The 23,532-nt window shown below is 38.1% G+C and overlaps 1 protein-coding gene across 3 annotated transcripts; it reads right to left on the minus strand.

The window, feature by feature from the left end:
- Positions 1 to 6: 6 nt before the first annotated feature.
- ACADSB (acyl-CoA dehydrogenase short/branched chain) lies at positions 7 to 21,590 on the minus strand. Of its 3 annotated transcripts, XR_004842316.1 has the most exons (12): positions 21,399 to 21,575; positions 19,192 to 19,351; positions 18,163 to 18,263; positions 17,173 to 17,379; positions 16,540 to 16,710; positions 14,458 to 14,583; positions 13,964 to 14,056; positions 11,303 to 11,392; positions 9,666 to 9,803; positions 8,873 to 8,972; positions 7,647 to 8,185; positions 7 to 3,288 (listed from the first exon to the last, which is right to left on the minus strand). XR_004842316.1 is itself a non-coding variant. In XM_035896571.1 (11 exons), exons 2-11 carry the CDS (start codon positions 19,271 to 19,273, stop codon positions 8,115 to 8,117), a joined length of 1,179 nt encoding a protein of 392 aa, XP_035752464.1. In that variant the 5' UTR covers positions 19,274 to 19,351; positions 21,399 to 21,575; the 3' UTR covers positions 6,250 to 8,114. The 3 variants fall into 3 exon arrangements, 2 of the variants coding, with proteins under 2 accessions (XP_035752464.1, XP_035752465.1); XM_035896571.1 differs by lacking the exon at positions 7 to 3,288 and having other exon boundaries at positions 6,250 to 8,185; XM_035896572.1 differs by lacking the exons at positions 7 to 3,288; positions 7,647 to 8,185; positions 8,873 to 8,972 and adding an exon at positions 9,897 to 10,072 and having other exon boundaries at positions 9,687 to 9,803; positions 21,399 to 21,590.
- Between the last annotated feature and the right edge of the window lie 1,942 nt (positions 21,591 to 23,532).

Consider the following 23,532-nt stretch of genomic DNA (forward strand, 5'->3'; position numbering starts at 1 on the left):
TAAAGATGTGAGCCCCGGGAGGGCTGTGCCCAGCCTGCGGGCTCCCCCAGGCACTCCTGCTAAGCTCAAACACAGGCATCTTGTTTTTTAACTCCAAAATGTAATCCTGCTTTTTTTTTTTTTTTTCCCCTGGCACTGTATCACAGGCTGAGAAGCAGGGGGAAGCAGGTCCATCCCCTCGCACCTTTGCCCTGTGTGGACAGCCAGGGCAGCACGCCACTGCAGCAAAGTCTCTTCTTCAGATGAGGCTGAGCCCTGATTTTGCAGGCAGGCAAAATATCCCCCTTCAGGGGTCTTGGCAAGCGTCAGCCAAAGCAGATGACGCTTGCAGCAAGTTGGGCAAGTTTAATTTACAAGCACTTACAGCAGGACAGGCAGCGAGAAGCAGGCGACAGCAGGGACCATGCTTCCTCCTGAACAGGGATGCCCCAGCACGCTCTCATCTCGAGGCAAGAGAGAAAAATGAAGCCAGAACCTGGCTATCCATATCTCCAAAAATAACGGTTTCTCCCTCTGCCCTTCCCAGAAATAGAACATGAAACCACAGCATCTTGGCCAAATTGGAATTTGCATAGTTCTGCGAAGCATTTCCTTCAGTTAGGAATGATTTAATTATTCTTCACTTCCTCTTCTAGAAATCATTCCTGGGTAATGAGGTTAGCATAGAGCAGATATGTTTCAGTCAAGAAATAGATGTAATTCAGTGCCAGGCAGCTTTTTACAGTTCAAAAAAAAAAAAAAAAAAGATTTTTGGACACTTCCAAGTAGAGGCAGCAGTATGGTTGGCTATTATACTGCAGTCTGAGACACCAGGTCATCGGGTGCTTTCACCCAGTGCTGTGTCAGCGCCCTGAAGAATTAAGAGGACAACCACAACTCTCGTGGCCCAGATTCTTACACAAGGGCAACAAGGCACATTTTAAATAATTATTAAGTAACGACAAGCTATATTAACTCCAGAGAACTGTTTATCTCTGCAAATTGAATCACTGAAGTCAAAGCACAGTAGAGCTAAAATACTTCTAGTACAAAATGGAAGACCTGCTGCTGCACCTTGCTTTGGAGCTTGGAAACTGTGACTCCTGCACGACAGTCAGATATATTTTGTGACAAGTAGCCTGCTGAATCTAGCTGTTATTATGCAAGCAACAATCAAGACAACCTGCCATGTCAATCACATGTAGACATTGCTGCAATTAAACTGCAAATTACTTGCTTTTTAAAGCTTGGTTGGACAGACACTGAGAAGACCAAAGTAGTCTGGAATTTAAGGTGGCAGCGTAACAGTTTGTGTTTGATAAAAATCATACAGTGGAACATAAGGAATTTTTCTCTGAACACGGGGAAAACAAGACTATGAAGTAAATACAGCCTTCATATCATACAACCATCTTCTAGTACATATTAGGGAGTCATAAAGCATTTTCAAAGTTCAGAAAGTACCTGAGCTGAAAAAAGTGCTTTGCCTCAATTCTTAGGGGAACAATTGGAGCAAATGCTGCATTTGGTGTGTAAACATCCTCCCTCTCAGCAACAGAATGTTGAACATTTTCTTACCTAAAACAAACAGCATCAGCTTTTGCACTAAAACACATTTGCTCCATACCAACTGTATCTTCAACAGCTCTATTAACAAAACAAGTTCTATGGAGCTTTTCAGTACCTAACTGAATTTCCAGAACCTTAATTTCTGAATTATTCCTGGATTATTTTTAGGTCGGTTTAGCAGAGTTAACACAAAGCTGTTCTCTACGAGATGAAATGGAAAAAAAAAAAAAAAAAAAAAAAAAAGTAAAACGTTGTGCCTATAACTTAGTAACATTTCAAATTGGCTTTTTCGCTTCAGCTCATCCTTTATCCACTGTTGGGTGCATGATACAGTAATTCCATAAACAAAGTTGTATCAGCTAATACTTTTTAGCATAAATAACGTTTGCAGCTTCTGGGACTCTTAACCTTTCACATTCTCTGCTTTTTGTATCCCTACAGATAAAAAAATATCCAGAGAAGCTCGTGTCTTTCTAAAATGTAATTATCATGTCTTTAGGTACCATCTAAACAAAGGCAGAAAAACTCATCGACACAGTACCAAATTAAAACTGGATGATTGCTCTGCTTATATTGAAAAATTTGCATTTAATTTGCATCCTTAAGATGCAAATTAGTGAATAGAAATATCTTGCAGCATGTCTTAGAAAATAATTTGGGCCCAAAACATCCAAGAAACTTGCAGCAAACTTAACCAGATGAAAAGGATGACCAGAAAATTATTCTGTTCATCTGATGGGTGGGTCATCATTTAGAAGTCTCAGCTGAATGTTGGTAAGAGGAGGGAGGGAACAACCCCTCAGGCAGCAGGACATCAGCTCTGGATCTGTGTATCAGGGCTTTCCGTTTCCTGCGAAGTGGAGACCCAGCCAGAGTCCTTCTGCAGGCTCCCAAATGGAAACTTTTCAAACCTGAAACAATCAAACTTAGGGGACACAGAGAGGCAGGGGATACAAACTCAACATGAACCCATCATATTGCAGCTCCACTCTTCCCTTCGTTCTTTCTATCCTAGGAAAGAAAGTTGTCTCACAGCTGGCAAGCATTAAGGCATTTCTTGGCCTGCCAGCCTGCATTTGGCCCTCAACCAAACACGCCGTACCGCTCCATTTCCACTCTTCCCACCAATGGGCACCTTCCCACCATGACTCTCCAGCTGTTAGGTGAAGCAAAACTCATTTTAAGTCCTCTTAAGGTCAGCAAGTTGACTTCTCTCCTCTGTTAAACATACCCAAAGCAGTCCAGCCCTGCCTCATCTGATGATCTACAACAGATGTTTTTAGAATTGTCAGAAATTGTGACAATGGTTTGTGTAACACTTCAAATGGTCTGGCTGGTTGGAGAGCAGAATTTACTATTCCCTCCATATATGCGGATTTCCTGGTTAGGTGACCCTCACATAACACAAGCCTGCTGTGTGGAAGTTGGGGATTTACTGCTGTATTTTAAGTTTTCCTGTTGCTATTCAGGTTTTTTTTTTCTTTTGCAAGAGTGTGGTTACAACTTGTAATATCTTTCCTTTCTTCAGAGGTGCCTGCAAGATGTTTGATGAACGTACGTTTCTGCACGTTCAGAAGTCCTCGTTTTGTGTATTAAATAAACCCAGTTCTGAAAGTGCTGGTTACTTGGCTATTGAGACACAGCTTTCTGTCAGGTGGGAGTGCTTTTGCTTTAGGATCTTCAGTGAAGTCACCTTGAGATTTCTTTATGGGTCAGTCTTCCGTATTAGGAGCTCTACAGCTAATAAGATACACACAGGAAAAACAGTTTCAGAAAGATGTAAATACAAATGATCTTGAAAGACAGAAGAACATATAAAAATGCTATCACTGCCTGCTGAGACTGTACATCTGTTTGACTTATTTTTTAAAGTATTTTATCAGGAAAAATGTTACGTTGTACATTGCATGTTCTTTTGAACATTAATATACCAATACCAATCAACATTTGAATGCTCTGGTCTGTGAAACAAGCTATTAGGAAACAGTGGTTAGTTCTAGTCACCCAGTGTATTAGACAGTTATCGCACATGAGCAGAATATTTTTAGAGGATAATAAACGCCAAGATTTCAAAGCAGCTTAATAATGTCTCTAGTACCAGATAATGAGAAATTCCCTCAATGCTGCCAAGTTGGACTTTGTTAATTATAGCAACTGATCTTACAACTGGCATGTTTAACTGGAATAATTATTGTCATTCCAACTTGTTAGCCTGGAACTCCGGATTCACTGTGCATTCATGTTTGACTGTCTCTGGTGTGGGCTCAGAAAGACCCCTTGCTTCCTCTCACCCGCGTGTACAGTGGACCATGCTATATAGCTCTAGGCAGCCAAATCCAGAAGAGTAGGACTACTAACCACGCCTCCTCACCCAGACCTAGACCAAGGAGTTGGACTTCAGAGAAGACAACTCTTTGCAAAACACTCTGCAACGACTGTATTTCACTACAACATAAAATGACAAATCACATGACAATTCCTTGGGACTCATACAGTACAGGTTCATCTGCCCGCCAGCTCTCACTTGATTTGTGTCTCCGCCAACAGTTTGCACAGCGATGACATAACAGGTAAATATTTATGAACTATTTGTGGTGCCTGTTAACCACTTCCCCCTAATTCTCTTAGGAGATGATCTATTGCAGTGGTACACTGAATACATTCTGGGGTTGGAGGAAAAACATTGGTTCAGCTTTCACGTATTCCATAAGCAAGCTCGGGGAAGTCAGACAGCTGCTTTCGAACCAGCCTGTGTTTCAAATCGAGCTTAGCTTAGTAGGAAGAACTTGAAATGTGTCTCTCACCAAAAGATTTCCAAACGGAAATGCAATAACATGTTAATTAGAAAGTTCTTTACATAGTGAAAGGCTCCCAGTGAACAATTACTTTATATTTCACATACACCTTTTCTAACACAATCTTTATATGGGGAGAAGAAAATAAAAAAGAAAAAACAACAACACAGAAAACATTATATAAAATGTTGTATTTGAGTATTTCCCATGTAGCAATTAAACCTTTGTGCGGAAACCTGCCTCAGACCTTTACTACAAACCACAATACTACTAAAGAAACCTGACAGAAGATAAATTCATTCTCTCCGAGCACAAAAATTGCAAGATTGGGGACACAATTTAAAATGACAGATTATTAAAGAACCATCACAGGATTAGCCCTGTATCAAGTCAAATACAAAATTCAGGCACTTTTAACACGTTCTCAATACAGGTCTTTTCTTCTAACTGTGGAAGCCCAGATGCAACATTTGGAACTGAAAATGCTGTTCCAGGGCAATAGGCTAGATTGACTGGGCTGACTAAGGGCATATAAAGGGAAAACTCACTAATACAAATACATATGGTGTATAAAGCAGCTTTGAGTCCTGTCATTAGCACAGAAAGCCTCACAGCATTCACAACGCCAGCTCTGCAGCCCCACACCTACTGATGCAGCCAGCCACCATCGGCAGTCCTGGCTCACAGTGCCAAATGCAGAAATGCAATTTATGACGATCCATAAAATGCCTGTCCCAAACTGAGCAGGGGGTGGGGAGCGCAAGCAGCTCTTAACAGCTCCTGAAGAACCACACAGCACATTTTTTTACTAAACCGTTGTCTGCAGCAACGGAATCAGACGAGTTAACTCTTCCTGGAGTCGGCGACCAGAATAGCTAACGCTACGTGCCCTTTTGAAAACAACGATGAAAGAAACTCAGCAGTTATAATTGATTTGTGCGCATATTCCTCCACAGAATTTTGTAGACAAAAATCAAATACAATGCATTTCTTTCAAAAGTTATTCTGTACAGAATACAGCATACAGAACTGAGACACGTGAAATATTTACAGCTGGAACATTAGTTAAAGGCTTGACCTTGCTTTTCTGAGAACTGTTGAGTAGCTGATGAGGCTGTTCAGGCTGTTTCCTGGACTATGGCATCTGAGCTCAGGCTGTAGGAAATCACATTATTTTGATTTTTTCCTGGTTATTTTTTCAAATAGACACCTGACACAGTTCTACACAAAGAGACAGTCCTTTTACATAATCCTGGATATCCAGCCTTTAACAGTCCTTCAAAGAGCTCTGCGCTCTCCTCCATAAAGGGTTTGCTTTTAGCACTGTATTAAGTCAGTTAAGTATAGCCGCTCGCTTCCTAGCCTCATGCAAAACTGCAGAAGCCAAGCTAAGGTAGGATCAAACTAGGAGACCTATTAGACAGTAGGAATCAAAACCTGATCTCTGCTGACACTCATGTTAGCAAGGCAGGCTAAACTACAGCACATTCTGCAGTCACATTAGCACAACTCATCACATTAATCAACGCTAACTCAAGCATTTTGTAGTATGGTTATGATCATTTTAGACTCACAGATAGACTACGCTGAGCAGAGTAACTGTAGTTAACTGGTGGTGTCTGTAGTCTTAATTCTACTCTAACAATCTCCCCAGCCATTTCAATTCAGCTGAAAGAAAGCCTGCAAACAACCTGAAATGCACTGATAAAGATAATAATGATAATGATGATGATAATTATAATAACAAAGCACTGTATTAAGTCAGTTAAGTATAGCCGCTCGCTTCCTAGCCTCATGCAAAACTGCAGAAGCCAAGCTAAGGTAGGATCAAACTAGGAGACCTATTAGACAGTAGGAATCAAAACCTGATCTCTGCTGACACTCATGTTAGCAAGGCAAGCTAAACTACAGCACATTCTGCAGTCACATTAGCACAACTCATCACATTAATCAACGCTAACTCAAGCATTTTGTAGTATGGTTATGATCATTTTAGACTCACAGATAGACTACGCTGAGCAGAGTAACTGTAGTTAACTGGTGGTGTCTGTAGTCTTAATTCTACTCTAACAATCTCCCCAGCCATTTCAATTCAGCTGAAAGAAAGCCTGCAAACAACCTGAAATGCACTGATAAAGATAATAATGATAATGATGATGATAATTATAATAACAATAATAATCCTGGAAGAAAACTTCAGAAATCATCTAGTCTACCCTCCAACTCTTGTATTTTTGAAAATCTCAAAGCTGTTGATCAAACTGATATGGCTTTCTTTATTGGCATAAGGATAATTACCACATTAATTCTTCGCCTATCGACAGGCAAAGCATGTATGTAGGGGGAGTAATTCACTAAAGTAGTTATTTCCCTTTGAAGCTGACAGAAAGTCAGAAAACTTTTTAATAGTGCTTTTCCTCCTTGCTTGTTTCTTTGTATAAGGCACTGCAGTCTGCTTGTTTTACAAAATCATACTTGTTAAGTGTCATTTACCCTAGTTTTGCTAGAAAATCCTTTGGGCCTGTAACATTCTAAGCTCCGCTCAAAGTGAATCATCAGACTAGGCAAGCTTTAAGAATGAGATTCTTCTAAGTCAGCCAAAACCATAAAACCAATCCTTCCCTCCCCAAAACACTTGAAACAAATTGCCAATTACAGCAATTATGATGATTTTTAATATACTAAGCTTTCTGTCTCTTGATTCTTAGTTAATTAGTTCTCCAGCACTGAAGAGGTTTTTGCCATAAATAAAATGTCTAATTTTAAAGTAAACAGGGATAAAAAAAGCAAATACTTCTCACCCCCCCATCCTCCCTAAAGGAGAAAAACTTCACCAAGAACCACTAACTTCAATGAGCAAGTTTTCCAGGCTGCAAATTAACAGTCCCTCCCTAACTCCCAGGAAGGTTCTAAGGATTAAAGTTTGTAAAATGCACTAAACATGGAAAGGCTGCTGTGAGGTAGTATCACAGCATTCCTACTACCTAGCTTCTATCTCTGTCTTTTTGCTGAACTACTAGTGCTTTTTTAACCCCATTTCACAAAGATTTCAACTCAACCTTTTATGAAAGGAGAACTATAAATAGCCTCTTAGATTAAAACCCTTAACAGCTGAGAAGGCTGGAAAGGGAGGTAGATATTATCCACCTTTCAGTACTACAAATTGGGGCTGGAAGGGCTTAATTACCAAGATATACTTAAGAACACACTAAGGGCTGCTATAAAAATTACTCCAATTACAGCAGCACCACAGACATCCACCCGGGAGAGACGAAACCATCACTTCTATCTCTTTCCACATACCTCTCCTGCACCCCATGCTAATAAAGGGCATCATGAACAAACAGCAGCTTCATGCCACGCCAACAGTTCTGCTGCACGTGTAGTCTCCTTTCTGCCAGGTGGCTTAACAGAACCTTTCACACCAGGCGAGCCAAAGTTTTGGCTACTTTTCTTTTTGCTTTGAAATCTCCAAGTGGAGATAGACTGTTTGTATAACTTAAAGCGACAAAATAACTTCAGCCAATGTGCTAGCTTAGAATTGTCTCAGGCAGAAAGAAATACTTTTAACCCATGATTTGGATTTGAATGTGGAATTCATGATTTCACATGAATGACACACTCACTGTCCTGAAATGGGGATTCATGGTTATGATTTTGTCTGCGATGACGTATTCTTGTTTATGACTTTTATAATTACAAATAAATGTGTATTTCACAATGGATGTATAGTGAAATAATTCTGTTAACAGTCAGGAAGTCCTTATGGTTTCAGTATTCCTGTGCTAAGTTTTTTGCAATGGTGCTCAACTGGATATTTGAAGTTCCTTCATATATTGTACCTGAAATCAGAAGAAAATAAATTAGAAGACTATAAACCCACAGTAAGTGTATGAAGAGCTATCAAAACCTTGTTCTAACAGTCCAGTTAGAACATTAAGAATTACAAAGTGAAGTTTTACTGAGCAAGTTCTAGAAACATAATTATCATTTACATAAATGTTCATATTTTATTATCTGCAACAATTAAAATACTTTTCTGCTGGTACAACATAATGACAAGACATTTTCCTGAAAAGCAATTCATAAATAACCAACAAAATTTAAATATTTACAAATGCTATCAGCAATAAAAGTCAAAGGGCAATGTTGTTAGAAATGTCACAACTGTTAGGTCCAAGGATTATAATGGTAAACAAGGAAGTCTTGAAAATAAAACTCTACATAGATTCAGATCTTAAAGCCAAGGAAAGTATTTTTGATTTTTTTGAACTAGAATTTTCTTAATAGAAAGGGACACAATGTGTGTGTTTGTATTTATTGGTAACTAGTTAAACATTTTAACAAGCCTTACATACATGGATATTTACACCTAAAGTTTTACCTTCCCTTCCCATATCTGAGCCTTTGAATCACTGCTGATTACAGTCTCAGGGAAAAAATATCTTAAAAAAATAGCCAGTCATTCATCCTCAAACTTTAATACTACTAATGCTACAAGAAATATTTGTTAAGAAACTGTCACTCACCTATCTTGCAGTCACGATAGTACTTTTCTATTGGATAATTTTTTGTGAATCCAACACCACCCATCCATTCAATGCATTTACTAGTTGTCAGTGTTGCAACCTATGAAAATAGTTTCAGAGTTACAATTTCAGATTTCAACTTCATGCAGGTCACAGTAAGTGTTATTCTTTGTAGCTATTTAAAGCAAGAACAAAACAGTAATTAAAGCAGTTACTAGAACAAGCAGGAAGAGGAAGGACTGATATTTTTGTATTCGCCTTATGCAAGTTATTTTAGGATAAAAATGGCATTTTTCTAAATCAGAGGACATCAAGAATTCACTAACCATTACTGCAATAGTTCATATGCTGCACTATGAAAAAGACTAGCAGTGGTATGCAAGACGGCAATTACAGAGAGGCAGAAGCAAGCCAGTTCTGAATCCCATTAGGACTCACAGTTGTGACCAGCAGAGTTGAAATGGTCACAAATGAAGTCTCACCACGCCATATTCTCTTGCCAGAAAAAGAGAATTCTGAGAGAATGAAATCTCTCTACGTGAGTGAAAATACAAATTCACCTCCTCTTTTGATGTTGCTGCTTGTTTTTCAAAATTTTATTTAGGGGCATGAGCAGTTCATTCTTTGGTGGCCTACTTTACATTCTATACACGGACTAAGAATGAGAAACAAGGTAAAAGTACATCCACAGACCTCACAGCAAAACATGAATTAAAAGTCATACATTCAGTAACGGAAGAACCGTTTCAACAACAGTGAAATAAATCCACTGAATAAAGAAACTGAAAGTTACCTCAGCAGCATAGTATTTGGCCATGCTGGCCTCCTTTATGAATGGCCTTCCTGTTTCGGCAAGGCGGGCTGCGTTGTAGGTCAGCAACCTCGCTGCCTCCAGCTGTGTGGCCACCTGAGCTATCTGATGTTGCATCCCCTGTAACAAGCACGCCACAAGTCAGACAGAACCAGTGTCTAGAACTCAACTGGAATTTCTAGCAAGAACCATTCTTTTCACCAAGGAACATACCTATGCTCTAAAATAAAAATACAAAATCTAGATGGACTAGGAAGTCTGCACATCTCTGCGTCTATGACATCCATGCTGGAAAACCTCTGGGCCACCAAAGTCCTTGGAGGAACTGCACTCCCATTTTCTCCTTCCTTCTTCTTGGATTCAGGAGTCCTGGGGAACTTCTTGCCTGACTGGCTGGACAGGAGGGTTCAACATGAACCTATTTGCATCCATGACTATCAAGGAGTATTTCAGCCAAATCTTAATGTTCTCCTCAGCACCACAGAGACCCGTGCTAGGGTAGGTCAAAGCTGTGACCTTAACCGAGAAAAACTTGAAAAAAGCTCCTCTTAAATAAAGTGGAGAAATAGCAAGGTGACAACCACTTCTTCCCATGTCCCATAACCATGAGACAAGAGTTAGGAGCAGCATAAAAGTCTAGAGAATGTGACTGATGAATGGATTCAAAGGGAAGGAAAAAGGTGATGGAGCCCACCTCAAAATCGCAGGTATTACAGAATAGGTTTATTTAAGGAGACTCAAACATTATGATGATGGAAACTAAACATTTAGTTGTCTAACTTGCTCCTAAAACACAATGAAATCTTTCATCTTATTAGAACATTAACACTGCTCCCTAAAATTTGCAAAAATATATATGCAGGTCAAAATAACAAAATGATTTGGCGATTATAGATTCCATTTCCTATTCAAAAGATGCAGTTCCAATAATTTCCTAGATATCTGTGGGTGCTTCCTAAAATTTGTATAAATTATGAGTAGTACTAATGCTCCTTCTCTTCATCCGAGATGTAGGTTTCTTTTAACAAGAAAATTACTATAGTAATTACAATTATGTATCTTCCTTATTAAACTATACATCATTTTTGCAACAAAGAGTCTTTTTCGTTTTAAGATACAGATATTATCATGAAAACTAAATGTCTTTGTATAACACAGGAAATCTAATAATTCAATCAGTTTTCCTCATCTTTTTATAATTTCTAGTGTCTCCAGAAAAAGGCCTTCCCCTACACCTCATGAAAGGCTATAAAAACTGGAACATGTTCAACATACTGTGATATTAAAATCAGAAGAGAAAGGAGTTCCATGTGCATTATTTTCAGAGGCAGTGAATATACTATCAAGGAAAAGGAGTTATGTTAATAATGTTTTGAAGTTTTAAATGATGTATACAGTACTTGCAAAGGCACATAACACCGAATTTATATATTTTACATAGCACATGACTGCTCATCTGAAATTCTTTTGAAAAATTCTTCTCAAACATTGAGAAATAGAGACATGACACAAGGATGAGCACAGTTATGCAAATCAGATGACTCATTTTACTGACTTCTTCTACTGTGGTAATTACTACTCTCCTGGAGGAAACTTCCCATGTGTTCATTAACAAGTACCTGGAAATCGAAAATGCTTTTCCCAAACTGGACTCTCTCCTTTGTATAGGGAATTGTGTGGTCAAAACACCCCTGTGCCAGTCCTAGCATCTGTAAGAAATAAGATACATTGAGGACATGTTGAGGTGAGTTAGGATAAAAAAAAACCCCAACATTTGAGGAATAAGCCTATTCCATATTATTTGATCCCTGAACGAAAGTTTGCTGCTAAAGGCAAAATATTTGTGCACACACTATCACTAATTTTTGAACAAAAGTTATGGGTCAAATGCGGTTGCACAAATATTAAGTGGTTTTGGCAAAATTCTTAATTATATAGGAAAATTACTGTAAACTAAAGATCTATAGGTTACACTATTGAAGGAAAAGTAATTTGAATGATTATTCAAAGCTATTTTCATAATAAAAATACTTTCTCATTTTACAGAAGACACTAGACTGTCAGAATTAGCAATTTATTTCAGAAGTTACTATAGTGGAAGGAGAGATAACATTTGCTCCAGCATTTTCTAGAAAAAACCCAACTCAACAGAACAATTTTAGAAGACCCATTGTCTTTTCACACACTCTCTTCACTCAGCAGCAAAGACAGCAAAACACAATTGTTATCTTGGAGGATAACACCTGGGAAAACTACACATGAACATTTATAAAGAAGTAACTCGCATCTACCCTAGTGTCTGATTTGTTAGCCTAAAGAAACATTATGAGATCTGGAAAGTAAACTAGTTTTACGGGTTTTTTAACTACCAAATTTTGAGAAGTGTATTCCATTCCGAACAAGATAGTAAAGAAAGGACCCTGCCTTTCATGTATCTTGGAATATATAGCTATTAGTAAGTAAGATCAGTTGGTTTCATTATATAACTACCATCCATCTGAACACATTTTTTCTACCTAGTTTCTTCCCTAGGAAAAAGAAAGATAGGAAATTAGATTAGGGGAAGCATCAAAAAGGGCAATGAATGGCATGAGAAACTACCAGAAAGTGAGGTAACAGTATGTGGTAAAATTGGAATCTCAAAACTTTTCTAATTCAAGATGGGATATTACATTGCAGTCAAGCTGTCACATCAAGCAGCTTATGTCAAGCTACTTTTAATGATGTACTATAGCGTATGGGTATTTTTGGATAGACACACATCTTAAGCTGAAAGCCAAGGGCCCCAAGAAGATAAAAACATGACTCTGGCTGGATTCAGGCATCTACTCCTTAATCATTCAAGATTCTAGAAAAAAAAACCAAAATACACAGGAAAATGAGTATTTGGGAAAAGAATGTAAGTAATACAGTCTGCTAATCGGATTTGTTGCTTTCTTATATAAACTCACATAGATGAACCACGCATATCAACTTCAGCACCTGTAACAATGTATGCAGCTACCTTGCACTAAAACTATCTGAAGCTGTTTTCACAGCCACAATTACATTTTATAAGATGTCTATTATCTTTTAAAACTATTACTACTGCAAAACTAAATTCAATACTACAGGGCTTTAGAACTGCTGTTCTTGTACATTCAAGTACATTTCTCTTCATTTGAAGGTGCCAAGAAAGTAGTAACTCAGTTATAACAACTACCTGACCTTAACTTTTAATTAGGTTGTAAGTATAACTTGGAGTAATTAAGAGTAAAATCCAGACCATGTATTTTACTGCTAGAGCCTCTCTATTATTTATATTTCTGGGAACAGTGGGCCCACAGCCCTAGTTTTTAAATGCCATATCAGACAAAGTTTAATCACAGATAATCTTTAGAAATGATGGAAAAGCCAACCCATTTAGCAGCATAGTATACTGCCAAGTGGAAAGTCTAAATTTCATGAGGTCTATTCCTTCTGGTCTGTTTGCAAACTAGGGCAAAAGATAAGGGAGACTGGTAGTACAGACATATTACACCCTATACAGCACAACTACATCCACAACAAAGTAGAAACAAAGAAAAGATTACTTTCAAAAGTAAATTAAAGATATAAAAACTTGCTGTAAGTAATTTTATTATAGGGCTGAACCTGATTTCCACTGAAATCAGCAGCAATCTGAGATCCAAATCGAATTTACAACAGTATACAACATTTTGAAATAACTCCAAGGTCAACAAATATTCTCCCCTGAGATGTCATAAGATGCAATTTTCAAACACAACAGTGAATTAGGACACTTCTGCTATAAAAAACCCATCTTACTTATTTTAAAAATAAGCTGACTTTTAAAAAGAAGTTGTTGAGAAAACATCAGTTAGCCTAAAGTCACATTTGGCAATCCCATACAATCACAGTTGGAAGCATTAATATTTTACATTTCAGTGGATTGTATTTTCCAAAGCTAGTTTTCTTTGTAAAATAAATTTGCATAATGGAAGATAAAAATGTTGATATATTTCAGTAGCAATAAGTTAACCACCAACGACAAACTAATTGCCATGTAATGCTTTCTAAATCTATTGCTTGTGTCACCAAAGGAAAATTTTATCATTTACAGTTGTTTCAGTATTTTACTGTAACTTAGATACAGGAATAGTGACATCTAGTGGCCCTTTAGTTTTTAATGAAGTATTTTCTAAATAGTTTATTCTTAGTAGTTTTAAATACTTTGTAAATGTCAATCCAAATTCAAAGTTACATACTGTTTATATTCCATATTAAACAAAATTACCCACCTGTGCAGCAATACCTATTCTGCCGGTATTTAGCATTCCAATTGCATACTTATAGCCTTGTCCAACCTGTCCCAGGATATTGGTCTCGGGAACCTAAAGAATAAAACCACTCAATTATTCCTCTTCTGCTCTGCTTTGCAACTGCTAGTACGGTTCACAGGTAAATCAGTGTACATGTTTTATTTAATGTTCCTCAGAAGTGAAGGTATAAAACATAAACCAGACATTTGACTCCTAGAATATCTGATTAGAACATTTCCTGATACATGTGATTATAAACTCATGATTGAGAAAAACTGTATCAAAATTTAAGAAAACCAACCCCCCTCAAGATTTTGCGAAAGAATTGGGAGGAAAAAGTTAAAATATGCCAAACAATCAGTACGTCTAAGGAAAAAAAAACATACTGGGAATTTAGTTAACATTCTTTCCTTATATGTGGCCAAACTCCAATTATACACAAATTATGCTTCAACCTAAACAACTTACAATACCTTAACATTTTCAAATGTTACTGGGCAGGTAGAAGATGCTCTGATTCCAAGCTTGTCCTCCTTCTTCCCTACATGTAGACCCTCTGTGTTGCGATCTACTATGAAGCATGTAATTCCCCTGTATCCCTAGAATGAATTAAAAATTAATCAAGAACTGGTTTTTATACTAATATCACCAAATGGTGGTCTAAATATCTCATTCTAGTATTGAAATTTTACACCTGCTTAATACTATATTACTCAATAAAACACGGGCACCATCATCTGTTCCCTCTATGGCTGCTAATTATGGTTTAACAAAGGCCAGAGACGCCTTCCTATTAAAATATTCTGCATGGAAAGCATAATCAGAATGACCTTAAAAGTTCTCTTGGTAAGTCAGGGGACTGGCATTATGTAAATGAAACAGACAGGACTGTAGTGCCTGTCTGTACTGGTAATCACTGGGAAAGCAAGTTATTGCTGTGCAGTGAAGTTACTGCTTGCTGTTGGAAGTTATGCCACAGTCAAACAGCAGACTGCAAGAATACATAGGCTAAAGTGGTCAAATGAACAATGGCTCTAAACCCAAGATTCTGCTTAAGCCCAATTACTTCAGCTCTCCTCATGGAAGGCTGCCTGAAATACTCTTGCTTTGAAGGTTGTCCAAAGTAAGAGCGCTGACTGATGCAACTGGCGTCACTGGGAACTGTGCTTGAATATTCAAAGTGCAGTATAAGTCTAAGTATTCTAACAGACCTAATCTAACACCCAGAACCAGTAGACACATTCTCCTTGTGATTCCAGTTTGCAGAACATTGGTATCGCTGTCTCTTCACTTTATAATTAATAAAGTAGTCCGAAATCATTATGATGGTTGTTATCAAAAAGCTCAGAGTTGATTTGATTTTCAGACAATGATTTGGACAGGACACTAAATAACGCACATGACACCACATAGATTGTATAGCCAATCTGAATTCTGGCATCTGCTACATACAGGCTTACAAGCTTCACATCTGTGAAGCCTTAAACTAGATTCTTGAAGTATAGGACGGTGACTCCTGATAGCTGTCACTTTCTCTAATTCCCTATGTGCAGAGTGCACATTTCAGTACTACACTGGTCTGTTTTCTCCTTGATACTGACGTCAACCGTTATTTAATCTTTGAGCAGCATTGACTTTTCATGTCCTTCATGTCCCATATTTAAAAGCAAATTTCTAACTTGAAGAAGACAATGTATTATGTATTTTTAAAATGCTGCACTATGTAAATGTTACAGAAACAACTCCAGATTATAAGGCAATGCACAGCAGTTAACAAATATAGAAACTGGCTTATCAAATATATTTTAATTGTATGTAGTACTTAAATCACCCACAAGCTTGTGAAGAAATGAATAAAAATTCAAAAAACGTTCAACCATTTGATACAATGAAAGAAAAACCCCTCTTCTTATTTAGTCAAAACTTGAAATTTTGATTTTAAAAATAAGTATCTTCAAGTTAAATTTTAAGAAAGAGATACTGAAAGTTTAAAAAATAAATAAAAGTTTTAAACAATTTAGTTCTGTATTTGATTATCACTCTACCATACTGGTATAGCACATTTTAAAGCCTGCAGCTGACTTTTCTGAATCTATTACCTATATCCAAATTGGTGGCAAAACTTGAAACATACAAATTCAGCTATGTATTTTTTTACCTGAACGTACTTCGCTGTTGTGTTCTTGTTAGTTTTCCAGTGCATGTACCCTAAGCTCTATTTTGCCTTTTAACAACAGGAACTTATCAGTTAAATCAGAAAGGTTGGAAAGACTTAGACTATCTGTTCTTCTATTACTCAGAATAATACCAATGCATGCTGTGCTCCTCATCTAAGCAATTATGATTCTGACATTTTTATTTTCCCCGGTGGGAGGAATTTATTAAATTGCTCAGCAAGTTCTCAATTTTTGTTGGGAAATATTTTTAAAGGTTTGCAGTCAGCAAGGAAAAGGTTCAAAGAATATTAACCTTTAACATCATACTATTAATATAAAATCCATAGTTCCACATAAAATCAGCTGTCACTGAAAAGCAACTATTCTTTATCAACTTACTAAGGATGGATCTGTATTTGCCATCACAAAGAAAACGCCTGCGTGTTCTGCTAAGCTAATCCACATCTTTGAGCCATTGATAATATAGTAGTCTCCTTTCTTTTCAGCCCGAGTCTTCAAAGAAAAAGCATCACTGCCAGATCCAGCCTCCGAAAGACAGAAACTGCCTATCTGTCAAATGAAGGGAAAAATGCATTTTATTTGTTACTGAACATAAAGGCACAACATATAACAAATTCTGACATGAAAATACTTATAAACAAACACAAGTCCTTTAAATGCAAACATTGTAAACTACTGCATCTAAGTAACTAAGTTTCAGATATGGAGATTAAGACTAGAAACACTATGTAATTACATGTCTCTCAAAGTCAACTGCTTTAAAGTTCTTTTCCACAGTAAATTAAATTTTAATGAAACCACCAGGTGCCTTTCCACTTTTACCTCTCAGCTACTGATGACAGGTTGTATCTACATCACCACAGATCTCAGTTCTAACCAGTGTTTCAAAGTTCACACATATTTTCCAATGCTGCAGTCATCCATTTAGTTACTGAAAAAACCCCACCCCGCTAACATTACTTAACTATTAAAAATTGTATTATAGTTTAGTAAAGGGAGACTTTGACTCACTGTATCTTTAGCAACTCTGGGCAAGTAAGTTCTCTTTTGTTCTTCTGTTCCATATGTGCTAAACAACTTAATTGTTAGTGTATTTTGGAGTTCACATAGAAGTGCTACAGCTGGATCAACTTTGGCCAATTCTTCTACCACCAATATGATTGAAAAAAATGAAGCTCCAGTTCCTCCATATTCTTCCCCAAGCTCAATACTCATCAGCTGAAATGTAAAAGATGCAAATATATCAATCTGTTAGTTCTTGTCAACAACTTGTTAGTCCAAACTGATACTTAAGAGGTTAAAATACAACCCACAGAATGTACGAATTTCCAGGTCCTTTCCCAAAGACCTGTGTTCCTTCAATACCCTTAACAAACTAACAGTTCTTCATAGAAATTGATAGTTGATAGCAAGAAATAACTAACACATGCAGTACACAGGCAAATCATCACCCTAATTTGATTAAATTTCCAGAACAGTTGCAATCTCAGCAGAAGTCTAGTAAATTGTCATTGTAGGAAATGACATTCTAAACACAGACAAGCTTTAGGTTTGATAGCAGGAAAGGCTAAAATTGAATCCAGGAAAGATCAACAGGATACCTGCAACACAAGTCCTTGTGGTTGCCAGGTAAGGACATAGAGGACTCCCGATACCCTTTTCCAGCAACACTTATCAGAGTCGTGGCGGTCCTAGCATTATATGCAATTATGCTTATCCAATTTAAAAAAAAAAAAGAGGATACAAACTCAAAGATAAGACTAAGAATATGGCATGGGAGTGGGAGAGATGGAAAGAATATTACAAAAAGATGGAGAGTGCAGTAAAAAAAAAAAAAAGAGAAAGTTGCCCTGCTGCTGATAAATCCAAAATTTGTAATGATTCATTAGCTCATTTGAATTATATCCCGCAATCTTTTAATCTAAAAATACAAAAAGTGCACAGCTAGAGATTGATAAAATGTCACTTTCTGAATAAAAGATTAAGTAAAAGTGTGCAGACCCCTTGTTCAAATAATCCCTGTATTACAGAGTCTTCCATTTTCGAATTCTCATCCATTTTTTGTACCAAAGGTGCAACTCGTTCCTGAGCAAATTTTGTCACTGTAATGAAGAGAAGAAAGAAAGTGCGTAAGTATTCTAACACCCTACTTGAAGACCAATATAACAGTAACATGGTACTTCTGACAGGTTATGTGTGTATTCCCTGACTCTGCCAGATAAATTAATAAAAGGACAAAAAGTTGCCCAAGTGATACAAGGTAATATGCGACAAGGCTCAATTATAATTTCTTTCTGAACAGCTCTCTAAACGAAACCAAGTACTTTGTATAAATTCAGAAACTTTGAAAGCATCTCAGCAACACTTATGTAACATTAGTTGACCAAAAAAATTATAGAAAATATTTCAAATACACCCCTTGTTTTGTCAGCTGTACCTTATTTCTTTATAAATTAAACCTGCAGTTTGGGAAGATGGTCTCAGGCTTGACCATAAATAGCAAAACACACTATTTTAAGTGCACACAGTCCTATAAATACGACTGTTTCTGTTTAACTGGAGCCTTTTAGAAGGTCTGTCCCAGATGTGCAGGTTCTCACTCTTTCACCTTTGCTCTCAGGATTCCTTCTGAAATACTGACTTCGTGCAGGCCTGGCTGCATGGCAGACACATCGTGTCTGTCACCATTCTGGGTATACCTGAACTCGCTGAAAACCAGCCAGAGCAGTTAACTGTAGCTGAAATAAACACTTTAGAAAGGGCACGAGTCAATGCAGGGCAACTTCACTTCTAGTACAGCACCAGTTTTAAACAGTTAATATTTATGCAAAGTAAACTGCTCTGCAGTATGTGGAACTGTGCTATGGTAACACAGAAAAAGAACATTACATTCTTCTCTTGTGAACGAAAGCAGTTTTAACATTAACTACAATTAAACAACTGTAATTAAATAATGAAAAGAAATTTTTAAGCTAAAAATTCCCTTCTGATCAGACATTTCTGAATTTTAACTGCACAGATAATAGGTACCCATATTTTTCAGCATCTTCTCCTCTTCAGTGAATGTCTGAAGCGGAGCACAGACAACTCCATCACTGGCTACATTTGGCATGAGTTCCGATTTGGAGGATCTGAAGACACATGGAGAAGCCCTCCAAGGAGCCAAGTACGCTGGCAAATTTCTTTTCAGCTGTTGACAATAAATACAGAACATGCAAGCAGTCGATTGAATTTGTATCGGTATACAGACAGCAATACACAATTTTACGCAATGTTTTTATTCAGTAAATGAACAGGAAATATAACTTACATTGAATGTCTAGTTTGAAAATTTTTGAGAAGATAAAACCCCCAAAGCATCCTAAAAGAAAAATATCCTTTAATTACACTTCTTTTAACCCCAAACAATTTTCTCTCTGGAAGTTTGCTTGAATGAATGTTATTCTACAAAGCATACATAAACATTAATTTTAGTGTTTACAGCAAAAACCCCCTGGCGATAGTATTTATTTTTATAGATGATTTTGGAAGTCTGCTGCAATATTCATAGTAGTAGATGTATATTTTGATAGAATTAATACTTCACTAACAAATATGACAAGAGTAAATGTGAAATAGACATATGAATGTTTTTTCCAGAAGACTGGCCAACTTTAATGCTAGACTTAACTTTCTCCCTAGTTTTCTAGGGGCTAGCAACTCTTGTGCCTAAAGCAATCTGATAGCACTTCATCTGGATTACTGGTATTTTTCTGTGAAAGGGCATAACTTTTAACATAGTTTTTTTCTATTCAAACTGAGTTCTTTTCCACCACTTAACGAGCACACATTTCATAGACAAAGCCGTGGCATTTGAATGCCTCTGTATAGTTAATTTCTATATAGTCAGTTTAAATAGTATAGTTAGTATGTTGATAGTACTATGTAACTAATAATTAATGTCTTATTTGGTTGATTTATTAAAAAAGTACAGAAAAGAACTAAAATAGAGTAATTTATGCTTAACATCTCCCCATTTGTCCGTGACATACAACAATCTCAAATGATATCAAGAAGCACTGGTTATCCAACCAAGAGAGCAGAGGTATTACAGAGTGGTTTAATACATAGGGGGAATGGCGTTTAAGCATATATGGCAAAAGTCACAAAAATGAACAGACAGTGGCTTTTGGGAGCTCGCTATGCTTAGTGATTGTCAGGTGGGTAGACATAGATACTGTGACAGGTAATTTTTGTACCTTGGAGAACTATAAATGGCTTAAGTAGATAACAGCAGGCTTTAGAAAGGAAGCCGTCTGGTTTGAAAGTTAATATATTTTCTAACCACAGAATAATTTCTTAGGATTTCTTAAAAAGTTAGCATAACTAATACGATCTGGCTGAAACAGTAACAGGCTAACAGTAGCTGAACTGCCACAAAATGTATTCCTGAACAGCAGTACTCAAAAAAGAAGCACAGGTTGACTGACTGATCTCAAAAGAGGCAAGACAGCAAAATGGCTTTGCTCTCATAGCTCCCAAACCCCAACTTATTCTGTGGCTAATGTCTACAGATCAGATCTTTGCTACCGAAATCCGTCAATATTGCTGTGCCAGTCTAAAGTGTGGAAGTATTAATGTCTTACCAAGACAACTGCTGACAGAAACCCCCAGTAGAGACACAGTTGTGTGGTAAAAATAATGCACATATGAGCATATGCCTGCCAACATACATTTTTGCCAGCATGCACTCTTAGCCCCACAGCGAGCAGACTGACCGACTGTGCCATAACCAGACTGCTCTCTAGCTCACGGAACGCAGGACAATTTTGCAATGCACACTGTGCTAGCAGCATTCCTCAAAAAATGGCAGGAACTTTCGGGTCAGGAAGTAAAAATTCCTTTGATCCTTCTAATAATGCACTCTCTTTCATGTTGGCTTTCAACACCTGTCATCTCCCTGGCCAAAGAACTGACATAAAACAGATCTACAGACTCCTTTTTTTCTTAGAGACAAGATGCATAAGTCTGTTATGGTAAGGAAACTCCGACTTTAGCACAACCAGTCACGCATGACCAAAAAACCCAGTAAGAAGTGGTAACAGAGAGAACAAATATTGCCGTGAACATTCAACATTCATTCACATTCAACACCCCTGGTCACATAAAACAAATACTGACTAGCGGGGCTGATTCACGAATACAAAGCTTGGATGATCAGCAATAGCTGCAACACTTTCAAATGAAGACTAAGTTACCAGAGTCACCCTTGGTCTTCACAGAAAAACAAAGGAAGAGTTGCTTTAATGGAGATAAAACCCAAGGCAACCATGTTCTGGAAGCTGTCAGTCAGGAATATGTTGTTCGTAGAACATCCAGCTGTGGTAGGGTCACTCAACACCCGGATGTGTGACTGGTAAACATCCACCTAAATCCATATTTTTAGCAGGTCTGAGAAGGAAAAAACTAAGTATACACACACACACGTTTATATTTAAGATGGTAAGCTTCCTGAGCAGTTATGAGATTACAAATCACACACACTTGCTGCTTCTTCCACTACTTTATTTCCAAGAACAAAGAAAAGAGCATTTTTCTTTCATGGTGGCATAACCAAAGACAAATCACTGACGATATTTCACCAGTACTGACCAAGAGCTGTCAGGAAAAACACATGGAGCCTTTTTAAGAATACAAAGCTTTTTGAAAAGCTGCAAGTAGGTATGCTCAGAAGGCAATAAGCTGGTACTGTTGAAACAACTGGTAGTACTCTGGGGTTACCTCTACCTTCATCTGATGGCACCTGAGACTCAGATGAGGAATTATCGACCACACATGGGAACCCATCACTAAATGCAAGCAGAGGACTCTGCCCTGTCCAAAGCGGGAAGCACAGATTTTGTAGACCACAAAAACCACACAGATTTTTCTCATATGCTTTCATGAAAATGGGAAGCTGGACAAACTCGGTTAAAAGCAGCTCAGCAAGGTTCAAGCGCAAGTGCACAGGGCTGGATCGGCTGAGGTGACCTGCCAGTAGGCTGGCTAGCAAGCACAGCTTTCAAACACAGGGTCTGCTGCAGGTCGCAGCCATTACATCAACAAACGCCAAAGGTGGTGAGAAAGTCCGAGCTCACAGTAACAGTCCCTTAGCTCACTTCCCTTCTCTCCACCTTAGTGGAACCCCCTCCCAGGCTTTCCCCCCTCCCCAGAACTTTCACGTGGAGGCTCTTCCACCACCAACAACACACTTGAGAGCGGCAGAGAAAAGTGTCCTACTGAGCCAAGAGAAACAAAGGCAGCCCTCAGTGCAGATATGCGGAGACGGCTTAATAAATGCTTGTTTGAGACCTGACTGACACGGCGCCAGCAGACAAAAGGAATATTCACAACAAGGGTACCTTGAAAAGTCTTAAAACCAGTAGAATGGTCCCAAGGAACAGGACGAACGTCGGCAATGCCCACACAGACAGCAGCAACCCACGGGTATGCCAGAGTAATAGCGAGTAGTAAGAGTGTAGAAATGTTTTTTAATTTCAATGTTAAGATTAAAAAAAAAAGAAAATCAAGCCACTATACTATTGCTTACATTTTTATTCTTAGAAGTCATGCAGTCATATAGCATTACTAACTTTCAGACAGTTAATTAAAGCGCACCTATGTTACTAGCGTTGATAGTAGCTTTGATACTGCCTCCCTGCTTTTTCTTTTTTTCCCCCCGTCTTTTCTATTGGTAAGGTCAAGATTTATGCTGGTACAAGGCCCAGACTGCTTGCCCTACTAAACACGTGCATTTGAAAATTGGTTTCTGGGTTGCTGATAACATTGATTTTTCTGTTTATCTCAATTCCTACCTCCACCTCAGCTCTTTAAAGAGCCGTTCTTTTGGTTTCCTTCTGTTTGTTTTACAATCTTAAAATGAGATTTTAATGCTGGTGGACCTGGCAGCCAGCATTAAGACATAAATAAAAAAAAAGGCCAAAGCGATATGTTTTCCTAAGCTCACTCTGCTTTCCTTGATGACTTCCACTCCTGTCTCTGTCCTGCCTGCCTTCCAGACAGCTCCTATTTCTCAGCAGAGAAGCTCCATCGCAGGAGGCTGGCTTGCCCTCACTGATGGCGTTGGTTTTCTCTCTTTCAGCTGAGAAGGTCCCAGGCCAGCACGTCTCCTCACTCTGCTCGGTAAAAGCGTGTGCATGGCACAAGCTCCGGTTTTCTGCTCGTTTCCTTTGTCTTTTGATTACGCCTACAATGCCACGAGTCTGGTGGCTGTTTAGGTAACCAAAGGAGACGCCAGAGCACCGCTGCTGCCAGAACCGCGCTGTCTCCTCATGCCACGCCAGCCACCGGCTGCTACGAGACGGTTCACCAAACTTCCGACAACTTCTCCCA

The sequence above is a fragment of the Egretta garzetta genome, unplaced genomic scaffold (assembly GCF_000687185.1).
Source record: "Egretta garzetta isolate BGI_Z169 unplaced genomic scaffold, ASM68718v1 scaffold386, whole genome shotgun sequence".
Lineage (NCBI taxonomy): Eukaryota > Metazoa > Chordata > Aves > Pelecaniformes > Ardeidae > Egretta > Egretta garzetta.